The sequence below is a fragment of the Malus domestica genome, chromosome 01 (assembly GCF_042453785.1).
Source record: "Malus domestica chromosome 01, GDT2T_hap1".
NCBI lineage: Eukaryota > Viridiplantae > Streptophyta > Magnoliopsida > Rosales > Rosaceae > Malus > Malus domestica.
In genome coordinates this window covers 31,406,450-31,426,037 of record NC_091661.1, presented here as the reverse complement: position 1 = coordinate 31,426,037, position 19,588 = coordinate 31,406,450, and the positions used below count along the sequence as shown (strand labels likewise).

General features: G+C 38.5%; 3 protein-coding genes across 3 annotated transcripts; 1 reads left to right on the top strand and 2 right to left on the bottom strand.

Annotated features, from left to right (window-relative positions):
* Nucleotides 1–2,436: 2,436 nt before the first annotated feature.
* On the top strand, nucleotides 2,437–7,494 carry LOC103443994 (importin subunit beta-1-like). The gene is made up of 3 exons (XM_008382905.4): nucleotides 2,437–2,619; nucleotides 3,770–6,190; nucleotides 6,281–7,494. The coding sequence occupies exons 2-3, from the start codon at nucleotides 3,783–3,785 to the stop codon at nucleotides 6,477–6,479; spliced, it is 2,607 nt and encodes an 868-aa protein (XP_008381127.2). The 5' UTR covers nucleotides 2,437–2,619; nucleotides 3,770–3,782; the 3' UTR covers nucleotides 6,480–7,494.
* A 5,032-nt stretch (nucleotides 7,495–12,526) lies between these two features.
* On the bottom strand, nucleotides 12,527–15,648 carry LOC103444013 (protein phosphatase 2C 57-like). Its single transcript, XM_008382923.4, has 11 exons — nucleotides 15,173–15,648; nucleotides 14,771–14,899; nucleotides 14,396–14,498; nucleotides 14,106–14,216; nucleotides 13,896–13,975; nucleotides 13,712–13,765; nucleotides 13,357–13,473; nucleotides 13,207–13,261; nucleotides 13,067–13,099; nucleotides 12,915–12,961; nucleotides 12,527–12,824 (listed from the first exon to the last, which is right to left on the bottom strand). Exons 1-11 carry the CDS (start codon nucleotides 15,481–15,483, stop codon nucleotides 12,698–12,700), a joined length of 1,167 nt encoding a protein of 388 aa, XP_008381145.1. The 5' UTR covers nucleotides 15,484–15,648; the 3' UTR covers nucleotides 12,527–12,697.
* A 714-nt stretch (nucleotides 15,649–16,362) lies between these two features.
* Nucleotides 16,363–18,247, bottom strand: LOC103444030 (protein PLASTID TRANSCRIPTIONALLY ACTIVE 7). The gene is made up of 4 exons (XM_008382937.4): nucleotides 18,102–18,247; nucleotides 17,944–18,000; nucleotides 17,694–17,753; nucleotides 16,363–16,786 (listed from the first exon to the last, which is right to left on the bottom strand). The coding sequence occupies exons 1-4, from the start codon at nucleotides 18,147–18,149 to the stop codon at nucleotides 16,451–16,453; spliced, it is 501 nt and encodes a 166-aa protein (XP_008381159.2). The 5' UTR covers nucleotides 18,150–18,247; the 3' UTR covers nucleotides 16,363–16,450.
* Nucleotides 18,248–19,588: the final 1,341 nt, after the last annotated feature.

Here is a 19,588-nt window from a genome sequence, read left to right as displayed (position 1 = left end):
TCGTATTCCCTTAGAATTGATCTGCATTTTTTGTAAAATTGCTCAACTGTTATATTCTCCTAAGAGATTGAAAATTTATTGATTGATTGCATTTGAACCAAACGTCCTAAACCTCCTCACTCTTTCCTGTCTCATGATCATCTGTGTTGTGTGTTCCGCTTCGTACAACTCCATCATACTGCTTTCTGTACTAACAAGATCTACCAAACCTCCTCACTCTTTTCTGTCTCATCCTCTCCTGTTCTGCCTCGTATTACACCTCATCATAGTGCAAATTTTCAGTAAAAAACTGTTTCGGTACAAACTAGCAATGGCATGACATGCATTTAAGACTGGCATATCATCCTCTTGTAAGTTGTAATTACTCTAGCGAAAACATTTCCTCACCACTGTTCACTCTTCATCTTCGTCATCATCCCACTAGGGCATCTCCGGCAAAAGGGCGACCTCTTCTTGTCCATCATCGACTGTATTACTTGAATTAATTTAACTACCTGCTCATTTGTGGATGTAACTGCATCTATACCGCCAGCGGCCTACAACAAAAAAAAAAAAAAAAAAAAAAACTCAAAATTCCAAAGTGATTACGACATGTACTACAGACAAGATATAGAATGAATGCAGCGTCTTAACAGATATATCCACTTGATTTTACATACATAGATAACCATATTCTTCGACTCCTGGAAAAATCCCACTATATACCAAATTAGAATCGCTTCGTTTTTATCTTTCCAGAACAAAGTACCTCACAAATTATCCGATATGCGGCCCACCATTTTCATTACCTCATCAAGAATCTCAGGCTTAAGATCCCGAGTACGGAGATGGGCGACATGCCTGCACAGATGGACGACATGCCTGCACAATGGCAGTTACGAGTTCGAACATTTAAATTAAGAAAGTAGGGAATAATCATAGAATGCAATAGCATAAGCAGCATGCATGGTATCAATATTTACTCGCTTGGATTCTGCTGTGTTCATAAGGAGCTGTTTCTTCCACTTTCTTGTGCTGTTCAAAATCTTCTTCCATTTTCTTCGTAGACGCTAGATGGTTGAATCTGAATGGCAGACGAGATGACAGAAGAGAATTATATATAAAAAGAAACACAATCAATTTATAGCTAGCTTCAAATTACTGATTTGTTTTGAAAATGTTCAGTTACATAGGAAAGGGATCCTCTCGGGATCCCTTCCATCAAATTCACCCAATCAATCAATCCAGGCCCTTGAAATTTGATCCAACGGCTACAAACAGGGACCCCTTTAAAAGTTATAATAACTTTAGCCTTTAAATCAAATTTCAAGGGCCCGGATTAGGTGATTGGGTGGATTTGGTGGAAGGGATCCTCTCCGGATCCCTTTCCAGTTACATATATTGGCTTAACAATATCATGCCCAGCAACGACAATGCTGTTATGATCCGCATAATTGAATAACCAATCAACAGAGCATTAGGGTTAGGGTTAAAGTTAGGTAGTGGCGGATATTTGAACTTTGGAGGTCCCAATGTTAAATACCAAATCAGTTTATTCACTTAGTGAGTTTGTTGTGCACATGTAAAAATACATCGGCATATGCCAAAGCAATTATGATATAGAGAGAACTCGTTGAGTGCTCTTGACACGACATGTCGACATATGCCTAGTATGCATCACATCAAACATTCAGTAGGCACAAAAGAGACCCGTACCAAACATTCGAAAAGTCCTCAGAAGACTTTCATATGTATACTTTTTGAACTCATCTCCTTGGTCCCTATTTCCATCCGCACCTGGGGTTAGGGTTTTGTTAACTCTTTCCAAATTTCAACAACAAGAGCGAAAACTTACCATCTATACTATGACCTAAAAAGCAGCATTTATCAACCGAATTATAAAATACCAGTTATACCCTTTTTACATACGGTTCAAGAAACCAACAGTTTAAAAATCAGTTACTTGGCCGAAAAGAAAAATTCAAAAAATAAGAAGCCCAAGCTCTCCGGTCCAAAAGATGGGCCCATAACTTTCGGCCCGAGTCAATTCGTACGAAATCAAATTGCCGGGAAAGGTGTACTAATAAAGAGAATATTAATGAAAAAGATTTGAGAATTTTAAATTTTAATAAGGAAGATAAAATAAAGAGTAAATAAATAATACTAGGATTGATCTTTTAACGTAAAAATATGAGTGCATTTTTGCTCACCATCATATATGTGGTGTATGCTCACCATCCTATTTATCACCGCTAGATGAGTTTGAATTTTGAGATTTGTGCTTATCCATTACTCGAATCTCGAATTTCAAATTCATCTAACGATATTAAATAGAATGATAATCATACGTCACATTAAATGGTGATGAGCAAAAATGCATCTTTCATTAAAATAAATAGTACCGAACTTTTCGTTAAAATTCCCGACTATAAATAGGCCCCACGAAACAAAATTATCGCAACCAATTTTTTTGAAAAAAAAAAAAGGAAAAGAAAGAAAAAGTTGATTGCTTTCTGCAATCCGAGTCCATCGTAGCAATTTGCTTCTCTATCCTCTGCGTCTGTCTCTGTCGCTGTCTCCGAGGAAGACTTTCTGGTACCGATCCACATCCGTACGGTCCCTTTAAGGTTCCTTTTTCAGGTAATTCCATCGCTGTCCTGTTCGAAACGTCGATGCTGTTCCCGTGGTAACTAGGATTTTTGCATATCTCTGTGTTTGTCTGATCCTGATTGTTCCGGTTCGATTCGCTGAATTGGAATTTGATGCGTTAAAGTTTCGAGTAATTTGATGGCCTAGGGTTGCGTTTTGTGATTTTTAAAGTTGTTTTTGTTGGTGTTTGTTGGAGATGTAGGCAATTTTGTATGAAATTTCATCCGATCCATGAAATTGTTTGTCTTTGGTTGTGGTTTGGATTTCTTAGTGGGGGATTTGTTCGGTTGCGTTTTGTGATTTTTAAAGTTGTTTTTGTTGGTGTTTGTTGGAGATGTAGGCAATTTTGTATGAAATTTCATCCGATCCATGAAATTGTTTGTCTTTGGTTGTGGTTTGGATTTCTTAGTGGGGGATTTGTTCGGTTGTGGATTTGTTTGTGCATCCGTACAACTAGGCGCAAAACCGAAGGCCTGGCGCACTCAACGTTCTAGGATTCATATAGCTGACCTCAAGTACCACGTAGTGGGATAAGATTTGTTGTTGCTGTTGTTGTCCGTACAACTAGGCGCAGAACCGAAGACTTGGCGCACTCAATGTTCTAGGATTCATATAGCTGACCCCATGTACCATGTAGTGGGATAAGACTGGGTTGTTGCTGTTGTTATCCGTACAACTAGGGTTCTGGTGATTAGATGGAGTAGGGTTTTTTGTTGCTTGAATTTGAAAATTTTAAGGTATATCGTGTGGGTAGTAAATTTCTTTTATGTTAAAATTTGGTTTCCTGATAATTTACTGAGTTGCGGTAAAATGTTGTATCCCGCCAGGTTTGTGTGTGTAGTTCCTACTGATTTCAATTGTTAAATATACGCATTGTTACACCTTGCAGTGCGTTGGGGAATGGTTTTCCGGGCAAATTCAGGGGTTTGCAGTTTCAGTTAGACGTCTTTCTGGAAACTAAATTGGTGGAACGGAAAAGATTTTCTAGCCTAATAAATTTTCTATTCTTGCATGATGTTAATTTTTACTAAACCTGATTTTCGACAGTTTTTCGCTCTCTGTAAAATGCTATGATTTATTTGTCTCCTATCCTCTTGTATTTCTCTAATATGTCTAAGCAATTAAAATTTTACACTCGCAGATACTATACATCAATGGAAGTTACCCAGGTGCTTCTGAATGCTCAATCTATAGATGGAGCGGTACGGAATCATGCTGAAGAGAGTTTGAAACAGTTTCAGGAGCAAGATCTTTCATCGTTCTTGTTGTCTCTTTCTAGAGAGCTAGCAAATGAAGAAAAACCTGTTGAAAGCCGAAAATTAGCAGGTCTGATACTTAAGAATGCCCTGGATGCTAAAGAACAACCTAGAAAGTTGGAGCTTGTTCAAAGATGGCTTGCATTGGAAACTTCTGTGAAAGCGCAGATTAAGATGTTCTTGTTACAGATCCTCACTTCTCCTGTAGCTGATGCCCGTTCAACTACCTCTCAAGTTATTGCAAAGGTTGCGGGCATTGAGTTGCCCATGAAACAGTGGCCGGAACTGATTGGATCACTATTGTCAAATATTCACCGGTTACCAGCTCATGTAAAGCAAGCCACTTTAGAGACTCTTGGGTATTTGTGTGAGGAAATCTCTTCTGATGTCGTGGATCAAGATCAAGTGAATAAAATACTGACAGCTGTAGTTCAGGGTATGAACGCAACTGAAGGGAACAATGATGTTAGGCTTGCTGCTACCCGAGCACTGTACAATGCTTTGAATTTTGCTCAGGCCAATTTTAGCAATGACATGGAGCGTGATTATATTATGAGAGTTGTCTGTGAGGCAACTCTGTCCCCTGAAGTGAAGATTCGACAGGCAGCTTTTGAGTGTTTAGTTTCCATTTCTTCATCTTATTACGAGAAATTAGCCCCTTACATTCAGGACATATTTAGCATCACAGCAAAAGCTGTAAGGGAAGACCAGGAACCTGTTGCTCTTCAAGCCATTGAATTCTGGAGTTCGATTTGTGATGAGGAGATCGATATATTGGATGATTATGTGGGTGATTTTAGTGGGGACTCTGATATTCCTTGCTTCTACTTTATCAAGCAGGCAATCCCTGCCCTTGTCCCTATGCTTTTGGAGACGCTTCTTAAGCAGGAAGATGATCAGGAGGAAGATGGGGCTTGGAATATTGCTATGGCTGGGGGGACTTGCCTTGGGTTGGTTGCTCGGACAGTGGGAGATGATATCGTTCCACTTGTTATGCCTTTCATCGAAGAGAACATAACAAAACCAGATTGGAGGCAAAGAGAAGCAGCTACTTATGCGTTTGGTTCCATCTTGGAGGGTCCTTCGCCAAACAAGTTAACATCTATTGTCAATGTTGCTATGACGTTCATGCTCAGTGCTTTAACAAAGGACCCAAACAACCATGTGAAGGACACTACTGCCTGGACATTGGGAAGAATTTTTGAATTCCTTCATGGTTCAACTATGGATACACCCATAATTACCCCAGAAAACTGCCAACAGATCATCACAGTTCTTCTTCAGAGCATGAAAGATGTTCCAAATGTCGCTGAGAAGGCATGCGGTGCTCTCTATTTTCTGGCCCAGGGTTATGAGGATTTTGGCCCGTCATCTCCCATTGCTCCTTTTTTCCAGGAAATTGTACAGGCTCTACTCACTGTTACCCACAGACCAGATGCGGGGGAATCACGATTAAGGACTGCTGCATATGAAGCGTTGAATGAAGTCGTCAGATGTTCGACTGATGAAACTGCCCCCATGGTGTTGCAACTTATTCCCGTTATCATGATTGAACTGCATCAGACTCTTGAGGGCCAGCAGCTTGCATCTGATGAGAAAGAGAGGCAGAGTGAACTACAAGGACTTCTTTGTGGGTGTTTACAGGTCATTATTCAGAAACTAGGTTCATCAGAGCCCACAAAATATGTGTTCATGCCATACGCAGATCAGATAATGGGACTTTTCTTGAGGGTATTTGCTTGTAGAAGTGCAACTGTCCATGAGGAAGCCATGCTTGCCATTGGGGCCCTTGCATATACAAGTGGCCCGGATTTTGCAAAATACTTGCCTGAGTTTTACAAGTATCTCGAAATGGGGCTTCAAAATTTTGAGGAGTACCAAATCTGTGCTGTCACGGTTGGTGTTGTAGGAGATATTTGTAGAGCAGTGGAAGATAAGATTCTGCCTTATTGTGATGGAATTATGACCCAGCTTCTCAAGGATTTATCAAGCAACCAGTTGCACCGTTCCGTAAAGCCTCCTATATTCTCCTGCTTTGGTGATATAGCTCTTGCAATAGGAGAGAACTTTGATAAGTACTTGATGTACGCCATGCCAATGATTCAGAGTGCTGCAGAGATGTCTGCTCACACAGCAAGTGCTGATGATGTAATGACAGAGTACACCAATTCTCTGAGAAACGGAATCTTGGAGGCATATTCTGGGATTTTCCAAGGTTTCAAGAACTCCCCGAAAACCCAGGTTTTGATATCTTATGCTCCACACATCCTGCAGTTCTTGGATAGCTTATACAAGAGGAAAGATATGTGAGTTGATCTACTGTTCCGTTGTTATTACAAATTACAATTTTTTGTTGTGTTTTTCTGACATTTTATTTTTAATTTACTTGCATGTAGGGATGAAGTGGTGATGAAAACAGCCATTGGTGTCCTTGGAGATCTAGCAGATACACTGGGAAATAATGCTGGTTCTTTGATACAGCAATCTCAATCGTGCAGAGACTTTTTAAATGAGTGCTTGTCTTCCGAAGACAATTTGATTAAAGAATCTGCAGAATGGGCCAAGATGGCCATCAGTCGTGCCATTTCAGTTTGAAGCTACTGCCATTCGGTATATTCTATTTGTTTGGAGTCCCTGCATGCATTTGGGTGTTGAGTTGGGTCATAGGATTGCATGTGTCAAGCATCGCCATTTTCAGACAACTGAAACTGTCAGTCTTCAAGTTGTCGCTAACTTGCATCATCTCCAAAAGTTGTGACTAACAATTGCATCAGCCCCGAGGGCTTGGGTCCTGGTTTTGTCAAGGAGGAAGAGCGGGTAGTGAGTGTCCCAGATGTGGGTTAAGGCCTGCAATGAAAACTAACAAAAAAGGGAAAGGTAAGTGACATTCACGAAGGCCGCATTTCTGTGTCCCTGAGGTAAATTGGCTCTGAACGCCAAACAAGATCTTGTTTACCTATACCACCACCCCTGATGATTTCCTCCAACGAGATTGGGGTCAGACTGGACGAATAATGCCTAATTTTGTTCGGGTGCTGGCATCTTATCACTAACCCAGGTGCCGTATTCCTGAAAATCTCCATAGCAGGTCTTCATTCCTGAATCTCGTCCGCTCCTGTTATCTTGTTTGCATCTCATCGTATTTTTGCCTGTCTTAGTCAGTGCATATACCAGAGTATTTCCCTAGCAATCCAGACTGCCTCCAGTTCGCTGAAGTTTTGAGTGTCACCACGAAGTCATGGAAACGCAGATCCTGCGTTGCATCATCATTCATTCTCATATTGGTCATTGTTAGAAGGTCAAGTTAGCTATATGTCCCATACCATATGCATTCATAAAATCATTGTTACGTCGCGTTTTGAAAGACAGATGAACTTTTTTCTTCTTCTTTTGCTTGGGGAACATGTAATCATATTTTTTTTCGGGTCATGTCCGCCTTATGGAAGTTTGTTATCATTAAACGTCACGAATTGTGATAGCATAGCTAGGATTATTTTGCTGGGAAGTTTGGGAGAGGCATTGTATTTGTTTATCTGCCTCAGTTCTTGTGTTGTTTTTAAATGGATATCTTCCAGAATTTTATGCATAGCTATACACTTTGGTTGAATTATTATCGTGTTGTTTGAGGCTTTAAGATTTTGGCATTGGAAAACCATGGACACGTTGACTCGGTCCGAATTTTGCATTATTTAAGCTCGGACGTTTTGGAAGTGCACTATGACTTTTTGGGAGTGCTAATAATCGTTTGGTAATTTTGGAGTGCTAATAGTCGTTATGTAATTTTGGAACTAGGATTTTCTGATTGGAAGGTAAATGTAGGAGTGGGATAGAAAGTGATTAAACAGTTGGTCTGAGAAGAGAAGATAGGATCGCCTAGTTTTGACCATATTTACTTAATTGAGAATTAGAATTATTACGATTCTTGGTTTTCTTGTGTTTTCTGTACGCATCCGAAAATTCAAGAATCTGATTGACTTGGGGGGCTACTTTGGTCGTTGATTCCATTCCCAATTCTTGTACTTTTCCCAAAATTTATTTTTCCTCGTTCCAAATAAGTAAACGTGTCATGAATTCATCCAAACTTCTGAAGGGACAAGAAGATGGTAGGTTTCCAACTTTCGAAGGCAAGTTCAAAGAAGGTGGTGTGAGCTTTTGTGATATGACTGCCACCAATACAATACAATACAACCACTTTTACATATTCAACATTGTTTTTGGTAGTGGTATTGGTAATCCCCCCGCCACACCATGTGAGGTCAGTCATGACTGAGTCGGTAATCCCCCCGCCACACCATTTGAGGTCAGTCATGACTGAGTCCTTATGAAACCAAAACCAAAAGAAGTGGATTTGATGTTATTAAATGGAGGTCTCAGTTTGGTACTAAGATTGGATTGGAATGAATAACTCTCTAATTTCAAAGTACGTAGGGGAAAATGAAGAAAACTAATGTGTAACTGGAGGGTAGAACACGAATTACGCATGAAGAAAACTTGTGCGTTCCAATATCCTCTTCATGGGTAGAGTAGATGACATGAGTTTTTTTTATCCAAAGAAAAAAGAAGCATAGAGGGGGATTGAGATCTTCTTCAAATCTCACTCTGGAGAGCATGGACAGGGCAATTCACCCCGTTCAAGAGAAAGAGAAAGAGATATATATTTCTGGCCGTTGGAGAGAGAGGGAGAGGTTGTGTATGTGAGGTGGGCCAGTGAAATTGACTAATGGAAACCGCATAATTTAAATTAAACAGTCCGAATTACTCGATCCACAAGCTCCGGACTGTTAAATCCTGAGAGAGTCTTAATCCCATAAAGATAGGATGACATCATGACAGTAAGAAATCCAAAATGAATAGAATGTACCACTTTGTGTTTAAGATGGTGACACCAAATCCCTGTAGAGAGAGCACTAGCTACTTCTCTCTCATCCATGCTATGGAGTATGGACTAAAATCTCATGTTGCAAGGAAGTCCTTTTTGGTAAATGAGAGAAAATTACTTACATATGTTACTGCAAAAATATTTAAAATCAATCGTGTGCTAATAATTAATTAACATGTGTTTTAACTTCCGCCTATGATATAACCATGAGAGTTCCCATTAGTCTTTCTTATGGTGAATATCATTTGTGATATGGTATTGCTTCCCCGACAACCTAGAACCTTTGCCGAGAACGGAGTTTAATTTGTGGTTCAACATGCAAACACCATCATTACCAACAAAAACTCTCTTGGGAGATGATTAGTTATTGAAACTTTTCTTTGTAGTCTTGAATTAATGTTGGATTATCAACTAGTATTGGATCATGTTCGTGTTGGTATATACAGTACTTCAAGCAATGTTTAAAATATTGGTATTGGTGAAAATATCGATATGTAAATTTGTGGAAATATCGATGGATATATCGATATGGATTTCAATAACAGCTGCTTTCGATAGAAATAATGAAAATTTAAAATAAAACTTTAGGGAATGTTAAACACTTGTTTAGACGAAATATAAGAGTTTCTCTGATATTAACTAAGATGTTGGAAATATCATTTAAATCTGTTGATTTTAGCTGAAATTTAAGAGTTTTTCTTATATTTAGTGAAGTTTAGACTTCATCTTCCCATATTTTTCTATGATTTTTCAAATATTTCCATGAAAATATTAATAATATCGAAGAAATTACAAATACTGACTTCAAAAATGTTGACTTGCTCCCCTCACACCATGATCATAGTGCTCTCCCTCTACAACTAGTGGGTCATTTCTTCCCATTTGATTTTCTTCTGTGGTCCACTCTAGCTCTATGTTTGCTTGTCTTCATCCATTGACCAGCCAGAAAGTGATCGATGAAAGCAGAAATTTGGGGACCAAAACCACATTTTCCACTCATGGTGTTTGGTACCACGGAAAATGAAGTCCATGAGGGAAAGAGAGAGCATAATATCGCTTGAATTTCCTATAGAAAATGATGGCTGTCGTGTGTCATTGTGGAATTTAAAAAGCAAAGTTCCATTACGAAATTTACTTGTAGATGAGGAAAACGTAATTGACATTATCAAAGAAAAGGATGTCAATACTTTTCTGTATTTTAAACCAATGCATTTAGAGAGTTAAATTTAACTAGAGTCAGATGATACACACATACAGAAGGCTCATATTATTATGAAAGTAGCTAAGTTGACCAGACACGTGATCATGATGCCCTACACTAAAGTTTACAATCTTGAAACTTTAAGTCTAGGGTTTTTGTAGTATTCATCTCGTCATGATTCGAACAATTTCTTTGCAGACCATGAGCCAAACAAATCTACTTAGTTTATTAACTTTTACTGGAACAATGGGCACTTGGAAGGTACATCCGTCAACCATTGAAACAATGGGAGGAGCATATCTAAATAAAGCAAAGGGATCCCCTGGATCTCTTCTATCAAATCCACTAAATTCATCAATCTGAGCCCTTGAAATTTGATCGAATGGCTAAAAACAGGAGCCCTTTTAAAAATTATAATAACTTTAGCCGTTTGATCAAATTTCAAGGGCTCAGATTGGTGGATTTGGTGGAAGGGATCCGGAGAGGATCCTTTTCCCTAAATAAAATAGCTTCGACTAGGAATAGGATCCTTTTTGTGGGGATCCAAAGAATCAATCAAACGTGTCCCTTCATCGTATATTGTGTGGTTAGAAATTATTTTAAAATTTTAATAATTTAAAATTGAATATAAATAGTACCTAACAAAAACTTATTGTATGATATACGATAAATGGATATGAATGATCGATTTTTGAATCCTCACAAAAAGAATCTGAAGAGGATCCTTGTCCCTTCGACTAATCTTACTAGGGAATGCATCAATGTCGACACAAAATCGTGAAAGACAGGAAAAAACAAAAAAGGGAAGCAAATTAACATATTAAAAAGTGATAAATAGTTAAAACCCCAAAAAAGTAGGCAGAAAATAGCTAGAATTTGGGACTTGGATTATCTCTCGCCCCTTTCTGTCTCTTCCCCTCCCCCTCCTTTCAATTTGAACTGTTTAAAAGAAATTTGATGTTAGATTTATGCTATATATTTAATGAGTTTTATTTTATTATTTTTATTCAATAAAATAAATAAAATAAGATTTATAAAATATGTGACACAATTTCAAATCGTTAAATTTATTTTAAACGATCCAAATCAAAAAAGAAGATTAAAGAAACTAGAAATAAGAGAGGAGAGAATCCTCCCCCTAGAATTTGAGCCATGCAAGGAATATTGTTGTTTTTGTTTCCACATGCGTCAATATATCTTTTTCTTTTACTTGACACCAAAGGAAATGGAAACAGTGCATTTAACTTAAGTGTTGTGGGCAACATTTGATCATTCGGTTGCTATTGGACGGTGGAGAAGTGCACACAATTGAAACACCAACATCTCTCTCTCTCTCTCTCTCTCTCTCTCTCTCTCTCTCTCTCTCTCACACACACACACACACACACAGAAACACACACATTGTGCATACGCTTCCACTCACTCCCTTACTCTGATTCCCAGTTAGCATAAAGCCCACCCTCTCTTCCCCCACCTCCCCTTGCAAGAACCATCCAGGATTCTTCACCATTTGAACTATTCATCATACAAGGAAAGGAAGAAGAAAATAAGCCATGGCTGTTAGAATCAATGGCTTTCTTCTTCTGCAAGTGCTTTTCCTCTCAGCACTTCTCATACTTCCCTTATCTTCAGGTGAGCACATATACTCTTCTTCTGCATGATATAATGCATCTCGAGGGAGATGTGAACTTGAGTGCATATATGGCTCGTCCGCTTTACCTTAAATCCCATTTCTATTTGCATGTAACTTTTTTGGGTAGCCTAATATGCTGACATAAGTACACTTTGTAGGCATTGTTAATGAAGGCTTCAAGGACATTGATCCCATTCACTTGCTTCACAAGGTAGAATATCTACTGTTTGTTCTAGGGTTTTTATCATAAATACATCATTAGTTACGATTAAGATTAATTTTCCGGATCATGCTTAATTTCTCTTGCTAACAAATTCTTTATTATGTTTACGAAGAATGGCGTCCGAATATATTCGAGGAAGCTTTGGAGGCTCGATGCAGCAGTGCACGACTACGACGAAGCAGGACCCAACCCTAAACACGACCCTAGAAGGAAACCCGGCAGTGGCAGGAACCCATGAGACTGCCTTAATTTCGGCTTAATTAGTAGTCAAGTAACTAATGAATTAATAACACTAGTGCTTTCTCCCCAGAAGGCGCCTACGAGGTTTCGATCACGTATAAGCAAGCCTAATATAGCAACCCGAACGAGTTTCTTCGTCGATATATATATTGTTGCATAAATCTTGTTTGTGTGTGAGTGTGTGAGTGTGTGAGTGTGTGAGTGTGTGTGGCTACATATATGTATGAGCAGTGTAAAATATGTACTTATCCATTGCTTTGATACTGAATGAATAATTAATAACTCTACACTGGTCTTGCAAATCTCACGATTCTGTCGATTCGCTTCCAAATGACGGAGTTTTGATTGCATTCCCGTACCAACAAAACAAGAACATTGTATTCATCTCGAGCGTCAAAACCGTAAGAAATTTCCCTATGGACGTATAAGGCAAAGGCAATTCCTTAGTTTGATGCTAAAATAACAGTGACTAAATCGCGTGTTGTACATGTATTTTGAATTTTCAAGGCATCCGAAAGTATCAAGGTGCGAGGCATGTACTCGCATGTACAGTTAAGATTATACAAACGAAACGTGTGAAAATCTATGTTGATGATTTCCATGATTCCGTTATATACATTCTTGGGAATCCGGAGATTCATGTCAAAAGCATAGATGTTGAGATCCAAATTCCGAGCCACACAATCCCAACCGTAGCAAAAGCTTGGCCGAATTCATATACAACATTTTGTTGTTGAAATGGCAAACCCTGCCATTCTGTCCGCCTGCGGATGAAAAAAAAAAACTAGATCAGAAAATCTTGAAAATTAAAGAGGAAGGTGAAAATCCAGATTGCAGAGCAGATAGGTACTTACCCTAAATCTGCTATAACAATGCTGATGTTATCTTGCGAGCGTTGATCCTGTTCGATGTGTGAAAATATCAGTTCATTAGAGAACTAAGAACCCAAGTAAAAAATCTGACTAATATGTGTAGAGTGAAACATATATTCTATGTAATTTGTTACCAGAGCAGCTTCAGCAAGCGCATCGCAAGCTAGCTGCAAAACAGAACGGAATAAAAGGCGGTACATTTAAGCATTGGATCACCATTTGAATTACAATGTTAAAACAGATTGATGCATTCAAATGAAGGCAGTAGTTAAACCTGCACATCTCCATGTTCTCGAAGCTGATTCCTCACAAAAGTCACCGCATCTGAGCTGAACGAGTGACCAAATTTTACATGAGCGATTAAATTGATGAGAAAACATGACAATTATCTGCTTTTCTACCAAGTACGTTAAATCCAACGGACCTGTTTATGTAGTCCCATAAGCCATCCGATGCTAACAGAACAAATTCTGAATCTGTCCCGAAAGTTACTTGAAAAACATCCGGAGATGCAGTAACAAGGTCTCCGCTGAATTGTACTCTGGCATAACATAAAAGGGCTTTGAATCAAAGTCTAAAATACAGAGAAAGAACAATCTAATTTACGCTACTTACTCCGCTACTCTCTATTTTGAAAGTTTAGTGTAGTGCAGAAACTAAATGCTTATGAAAGTGTTCTACTTCATACTGGCTAGCAATGAACTGATCAAAAGCGTCATAAACTACAAGAAGTAAACAAATCGATGAAACTAGTCATCAAGAACACAAGGATTACCCACCGAGAAGCAAATTTTTCTGTCCATCTCCCTTTTTCAACTCCTTTCTTCACCATCCTTTCCATTACCAAATGCACAAAACCATCAGTATATGCATATTCCGATCATCTATATATCAACGAAAAAAATCTGATAATAATTGATTCGTATGTTTTGGAAGGATGAACAGAAAGTTAAAAGACTGAACTCGTTTTTCTTTGTCTTGAACCGCATGTCACCAAAAGCACGAGAGACAGCAATGTCACCACAAATTCTTCCGTTGCTGATCTATAGACCCCGTAAGTTGTCATAACAGATTCAACATATAAATTATCGATGTCATTAAAAAGGAGTTTCTAAGCTCTCATATTATACAGAAGAAAATTGAGAATCGTAAACAAAGAATAGAAAAACACACCCATCCACCTGCTTCTCTGATTCTTTTGATTTCTTGAAGAGAGGCCTTGTTGCTTCCGTACGGTCTATGAGGATGCGTAAGCACCTCCGCCTTTCCAGAACAAGATTGAACCTGCATCAGCCAATTAGCTGATAAATGCAGCAAATTACATACAAGTTGCAATCCTTAATTTTATTGTTTCATCATTTTCCTATCGTACTCAACCTTAACATTCCTACACTCGTATCATTTTCTGGCCTTTGACAAATGAAGTTCTGCACGAAACACAAATACCGAAACAAGGTACATACCACACAAGAATCACCAACATGTGAAATGACCAGTGTATCGTTTCCAACGAACATCAGGGTAGCTGTCGAACCAGATTCATCTTCCTCCCCATTGCTTTCGAGCCTTTACAAAATCAAACACCATCTAAACCTTCAACCCAATTATATACGTGTATACAAAACATATTTGAGGCTACATGGTTTACACATTTGATGCAATGTAAACCAAAATGAATTTACGAGTTTCTTTGGTACGACTTTTGGAATAACTAAAAGTGTTTTCTGATAACCAAAAGCGCTTCTCTCAAAAGTTCTACATATTTATAATAAAAACACGTCTAACATAAGTGCTTACAAGCAAAAGTGCTTCCTACCAAACAGTTCAAACGAACTTACCATTTTAACAATTTGGAGTCAACTTTTTCAAACGTCTCCTGCAGTGCTTCTCTAATGGCCTTGAAGTCGTTTCCACGCAGTAGCAGCCCGCCCTGCAAAGCCGCGCAACACTCCTTGTAGAGCTCATCCCTGTTACATAAAACAGTTTTAATCCGTCACTACAAAAATTGGCAATACCTAGCAAAACGCAAAATGCGCGAGTATGTAATTTTCTTAGACTAGTATATCATGTCACATATGATCTTCGAGTCTAAACACTTTATCTCTCGCTCTTTTAATCTCAATAAAGTGAAGCAAAACCAAAGACATCGACTTAGCTTAGTTTTTTAGTATCATTTTAGTATGTTCATGGTCCAATTCCCTTATTAAAATTTTAACGAATTGGAATTAGTGATGTCAAACCTGAGGAACTTGACCGAGTTGAACCCTGCATGGCCGTCAAAAACGGCGGCAAATGAGAACCCATCAAGGCCATCAGACCGGACAACGACAGCGTCTTCCATCTCCTCCCGGGCACCCTGCAGACTCGTCGAACCCCATCGGATTCCCCCCACGTCGGTCAGGGCGGAACCCGGCGCATCTATTGCAATGGCGGAGCAGCTTCTGCTTCTAGCTTTTATGTTAAAGCTGCTTTTTTCGGCGGCGCTCTTGAATGAGCCGCCGTGCTGTTTGGTTAGGAGGAACCTCTGCAGCTGTGGGCTTATCAAAGCCATTTTATCACCAGTAGTAGCAGTACTACTGGTACTGAGTTAAATCGGTGAGTTGGGACGAGTTCAAGTTCAGAATTAGGCGGAATATGGTGGTGCTGGTGGTTGTGGAGGTGAATTGTTGTTGTGAAGGATAAGAGAGAATGAAGCTGCACCTCTAACTGGATTAACAGATTGGGTAGGAACGTGGGACCCCTTTACATTACCATTTGACACTTTGACCTTTCACCACAGGCCACGTCATATGTGGCCCACTTTAAGGTGGGGTCCTAAAGATGCTGACTAAGATTCAATACTGTCAATAAGTAGAGAGCTGCTCTAGGAACTAAGTTTTAGTCTCAATACGTTTATGATCAATAATGTGTTTAGAAAGTCCACTATCTGTCCAATAGACGATAGTCACATGATAGTTTAGTGACATGAGAAAATCTCTTTTTAAAGAGCCACTTCAAGAGACGATCTATCATGTGTACTTAATTCATCTAAGTCATTCTCTTCTTTAAAGAACACCTTTAAGCATCACGTACTCAATACAAACATCATCGAAACAGTGCACTTGTTAGGTCATCATGATCTAGTGAGCAACACATTAACAATTGGCCTATATCTGGCTCTTACTCCATCCTGATTGGTCTATTACACATCAAACGGGTCATTTGTAGGTGTTCATACTTGATGCATGTTCGTACCCTAAGTAGGAGGGAGGGAAGGAGAAAGAGGTGGTTTAATTGAATCCTCCTTAAAAAAACCGTACGTACACATCAAGTGGGTCATTTGTAGGCGTTCGTACTTGATACATGTTCGTACCCTAGAAAAACAGTAGTGTGCTGTCAATAGAATTTTCTAGATAGCAGGGAGGAGAAGCAAAAATGATTTAGTGATAGATTAAGAAACAAAAACTTAATTATAGATAATAGCCTCCAGATTAGAATACAACATGAACTAATGGTGTATCTAATCCACTAATCCACTTTTAAGTAAATTCTTCTTTCAAATAAGAAGGCCCTGGCTTGAAAGGGTCGGATTCTTCATATGCCTCTGGTCTAAAAAACCCAGCATCGTTCACTCGGTTGCTTATCACTTGAAGGATGGCTTTCTTCTTGCCCCCGTATTCGTCTCTGTTGTTCTCAACATACTCAATGGCCTCGGCCGCTACGTCATTGACAAAATCAAACCGGTTATCTTCCGATAGCAGTAGCCTCTCAATGTCCATTCCCAAGAGCTGTCCTCCGTCTTTTACCTTCCGAACCTGCTCCTCGAGGAATGGTACCCTCTCCATCTTGTATCCCAGCATGTCATCCTTCTTTGTCTAAAGAACGAAAAATTTGCAAACACTTTCACGTCACTAATCAACACCAACAAAAAGGATAATGATAAGGATCGAAAACAACACAAAGACTGCATGCCTACGACGGATCTTGTTACACGACTCATAGAAAATCAGCTGGAAAATGCCAAATTTGCAGATAAACAACCAGATCCATTTCCATACACCAGAACTCGCCATGGGAGCTAGCTCAAATTCTCAATAGATAATGAGTAATGGGTTGTTTCTACAATATCGCAGAATCGTCACACATTTTATTATCGGATTAAATACACACCGAAACCAAATTACAGAATCATGAACATGAGTTTAGACTAAATTCAAGCCATATCCTTTTGATAAGCATTCACTTACATGAACATTTAAATTTAGACACGTGAAAACTCTAAATTCCTGCTCCTCGTAGTACCACCGGAACTTATGGTTATTCTTCGCCGTGAATTAGTTCTACCTCCAAAATTGGATTGCTTAAAGCTTGCTAAAAGTTTTAAAAACCATTAATGATGAGGCCTCGTTTGGTGTATAAGATTGGATTGGATAACTCACTACATTCAACGTATGCTTAAGCAATAAATCGATGCCAACTTCCCAATTTTGTCTTACGTCGAAGCTAGAAGATTGATCAGTCACGAAGAAAACGTACGCAACAAAATTTGAAAGTTGACATCCATTTCTTCATTCAACATACATCGAATCTAGTAACTATCCGATCCAAATTCCAATCCTCGATATCAACGAGTCCCACAATCTTCTTCTTTCTTTTGTCCACCATTTCTTTTAGTACTCAATGAAATACAATTCCCAACCATCAAACCCAACAATTTCTATACTATTTAAAGCATTAACAAGGAAAATTAAGGAAAATTTAATTGGGTTTTCTCTTTTGTACCAGTTTTCTTCGCCGCCACACTCTGCGACCCCTGCCATCTTTCTGCATCTGGGAAATCACCTGCAAAATGTTTCACGTCAAAGCATCAACAACGAAACTTTATCTCACCACGTAACATCAGCTGCGTAAATCATACAACGCCACTGCGCTCGGTTTTGCGCCAACAATTTAGAAAAATAATAATTTCACAGAAAACAAAATTGAGAAGAAACCCAACAAAATACAGTAAGAAAAGGCAACGATTTCTAACCTTCGGCCTCATGGAACAGCTCGAAAGCGTCGAACTTTCCACTCTCAGCTGCATCCTCTGCAGTGAAAAAAAAATAAGAACCAACTTAAAAAATAGTAGGAAATTATTTTAGAGAGAGAGAGAGAGAGAGAGAGAGAGAGAGAGGGAGAGAGTATTACATGGGAAGGAGGTGAGAGAGTGAAGACGGGGAGTGTCGAGAAGGCCATCGCTGTGCGTTGGCCGTTGCGTTATCCCCTCCTCCGCCTTCCACCTTCTTTAGGTTTATGCTTTAGCTGTTCGCGGCAAAAATGTCCTCACACTAATTTGAATTTACATGTATGCCATCGCATTTGATGCGATCGTCCACGTAAGCAAACTACGGATGACATGTTCAGGACGGAACCATGAAGGTATCAGAATTAAATCTGTAAACAAATCGGGTTTATCGGGTTTTAGTCAGGTTCAATCTGATCCATTAAGTTAACGGGTCATCCGAATCCGATCTGTTAAGTTAATGGGTCATCCGTTAACAATTATTATTATTTTTTTTTTGGCATAGAGTTTATTTTTTGTTGTTAAGACTTTACTGAAATTACTAAAACATTCTCAACTAACAGGTACTAACGAGTCTAACAAGTTGACCCAAAGTGACCCGTTATTTAACGGGTTGTTAACGGGTTCACCCGTTAGTGACCCGATCCGTAAAACATCCATCTAAATACTAATATTAACGGATCAGATCGGATCGAGTCGGGTTAACGGGTCGGATCCAAAATGTCAGGTCTAACCATAATGATTCCAGCCTGCCTGGTATCTTTTTTAATATAAAAAAACTAGAATTGTGTTCTTAACTAGAATTGTTTTCTTATTTCTTTCATTGGATTCGATTTGAGGTTAATGACTCTTACGCACTTAATTAACGTTACTATCAGTTTTGCTTTGAGGGAAGTAGATGATCCAAAAAAACGAGAGGAAGTAAGCAAGATAATTAATCTTTATTTTTTATTATATTTTTATTTTATTCCTTGAAGTCTTATAAAAGTACTACTCTTTCTCTGCTTTTTATTGTTTATTTTTTTTATTCTTCGAAATCTTTTAATACTATTACTTTTTTGTTTTTTCACTTTAAAAAAAAACTATTACTTTTACTTTTGCTTTTTTTTTTTTTTTTTATTCCTCTCATTTTTCTTCCTTCGTTCATCCGCTCGCATATAAAAAGGACTTTTATTTTGATTATGAGTCATTATAATGGACACGGGGGTTGAGTTGAGAATAAAAGGACAAAAACGACCATACACCAAACCCAAATGACGGTGGTTGGTAACTTGAGATAGTGTTTTTTTAAGGGTGAGAATTTAGGCCCCAAACTCAAATGACATACCCTATTTTTCTTATATCAAGACAGCATTTTCAAGTGAGACTTTAGGTCTTTCGTGAGCTAAAATTTTATCTCTGTCACTAGACGTGTTGAGTTACTTGAAATGAAAAAAATTCATGAATGAGAATGATATTTGATTATTCATACATGAGATAAGGTGCCGAGTGATCGCATAACTGGTTATCCACTTAACTTTTAATTTGTTGTGTTAATAACGTATGATATGTCAAAAAGTAAGATTATAAAGATAATATCTTCTCATAAGTAACATCGAACAAATCAAAAAGT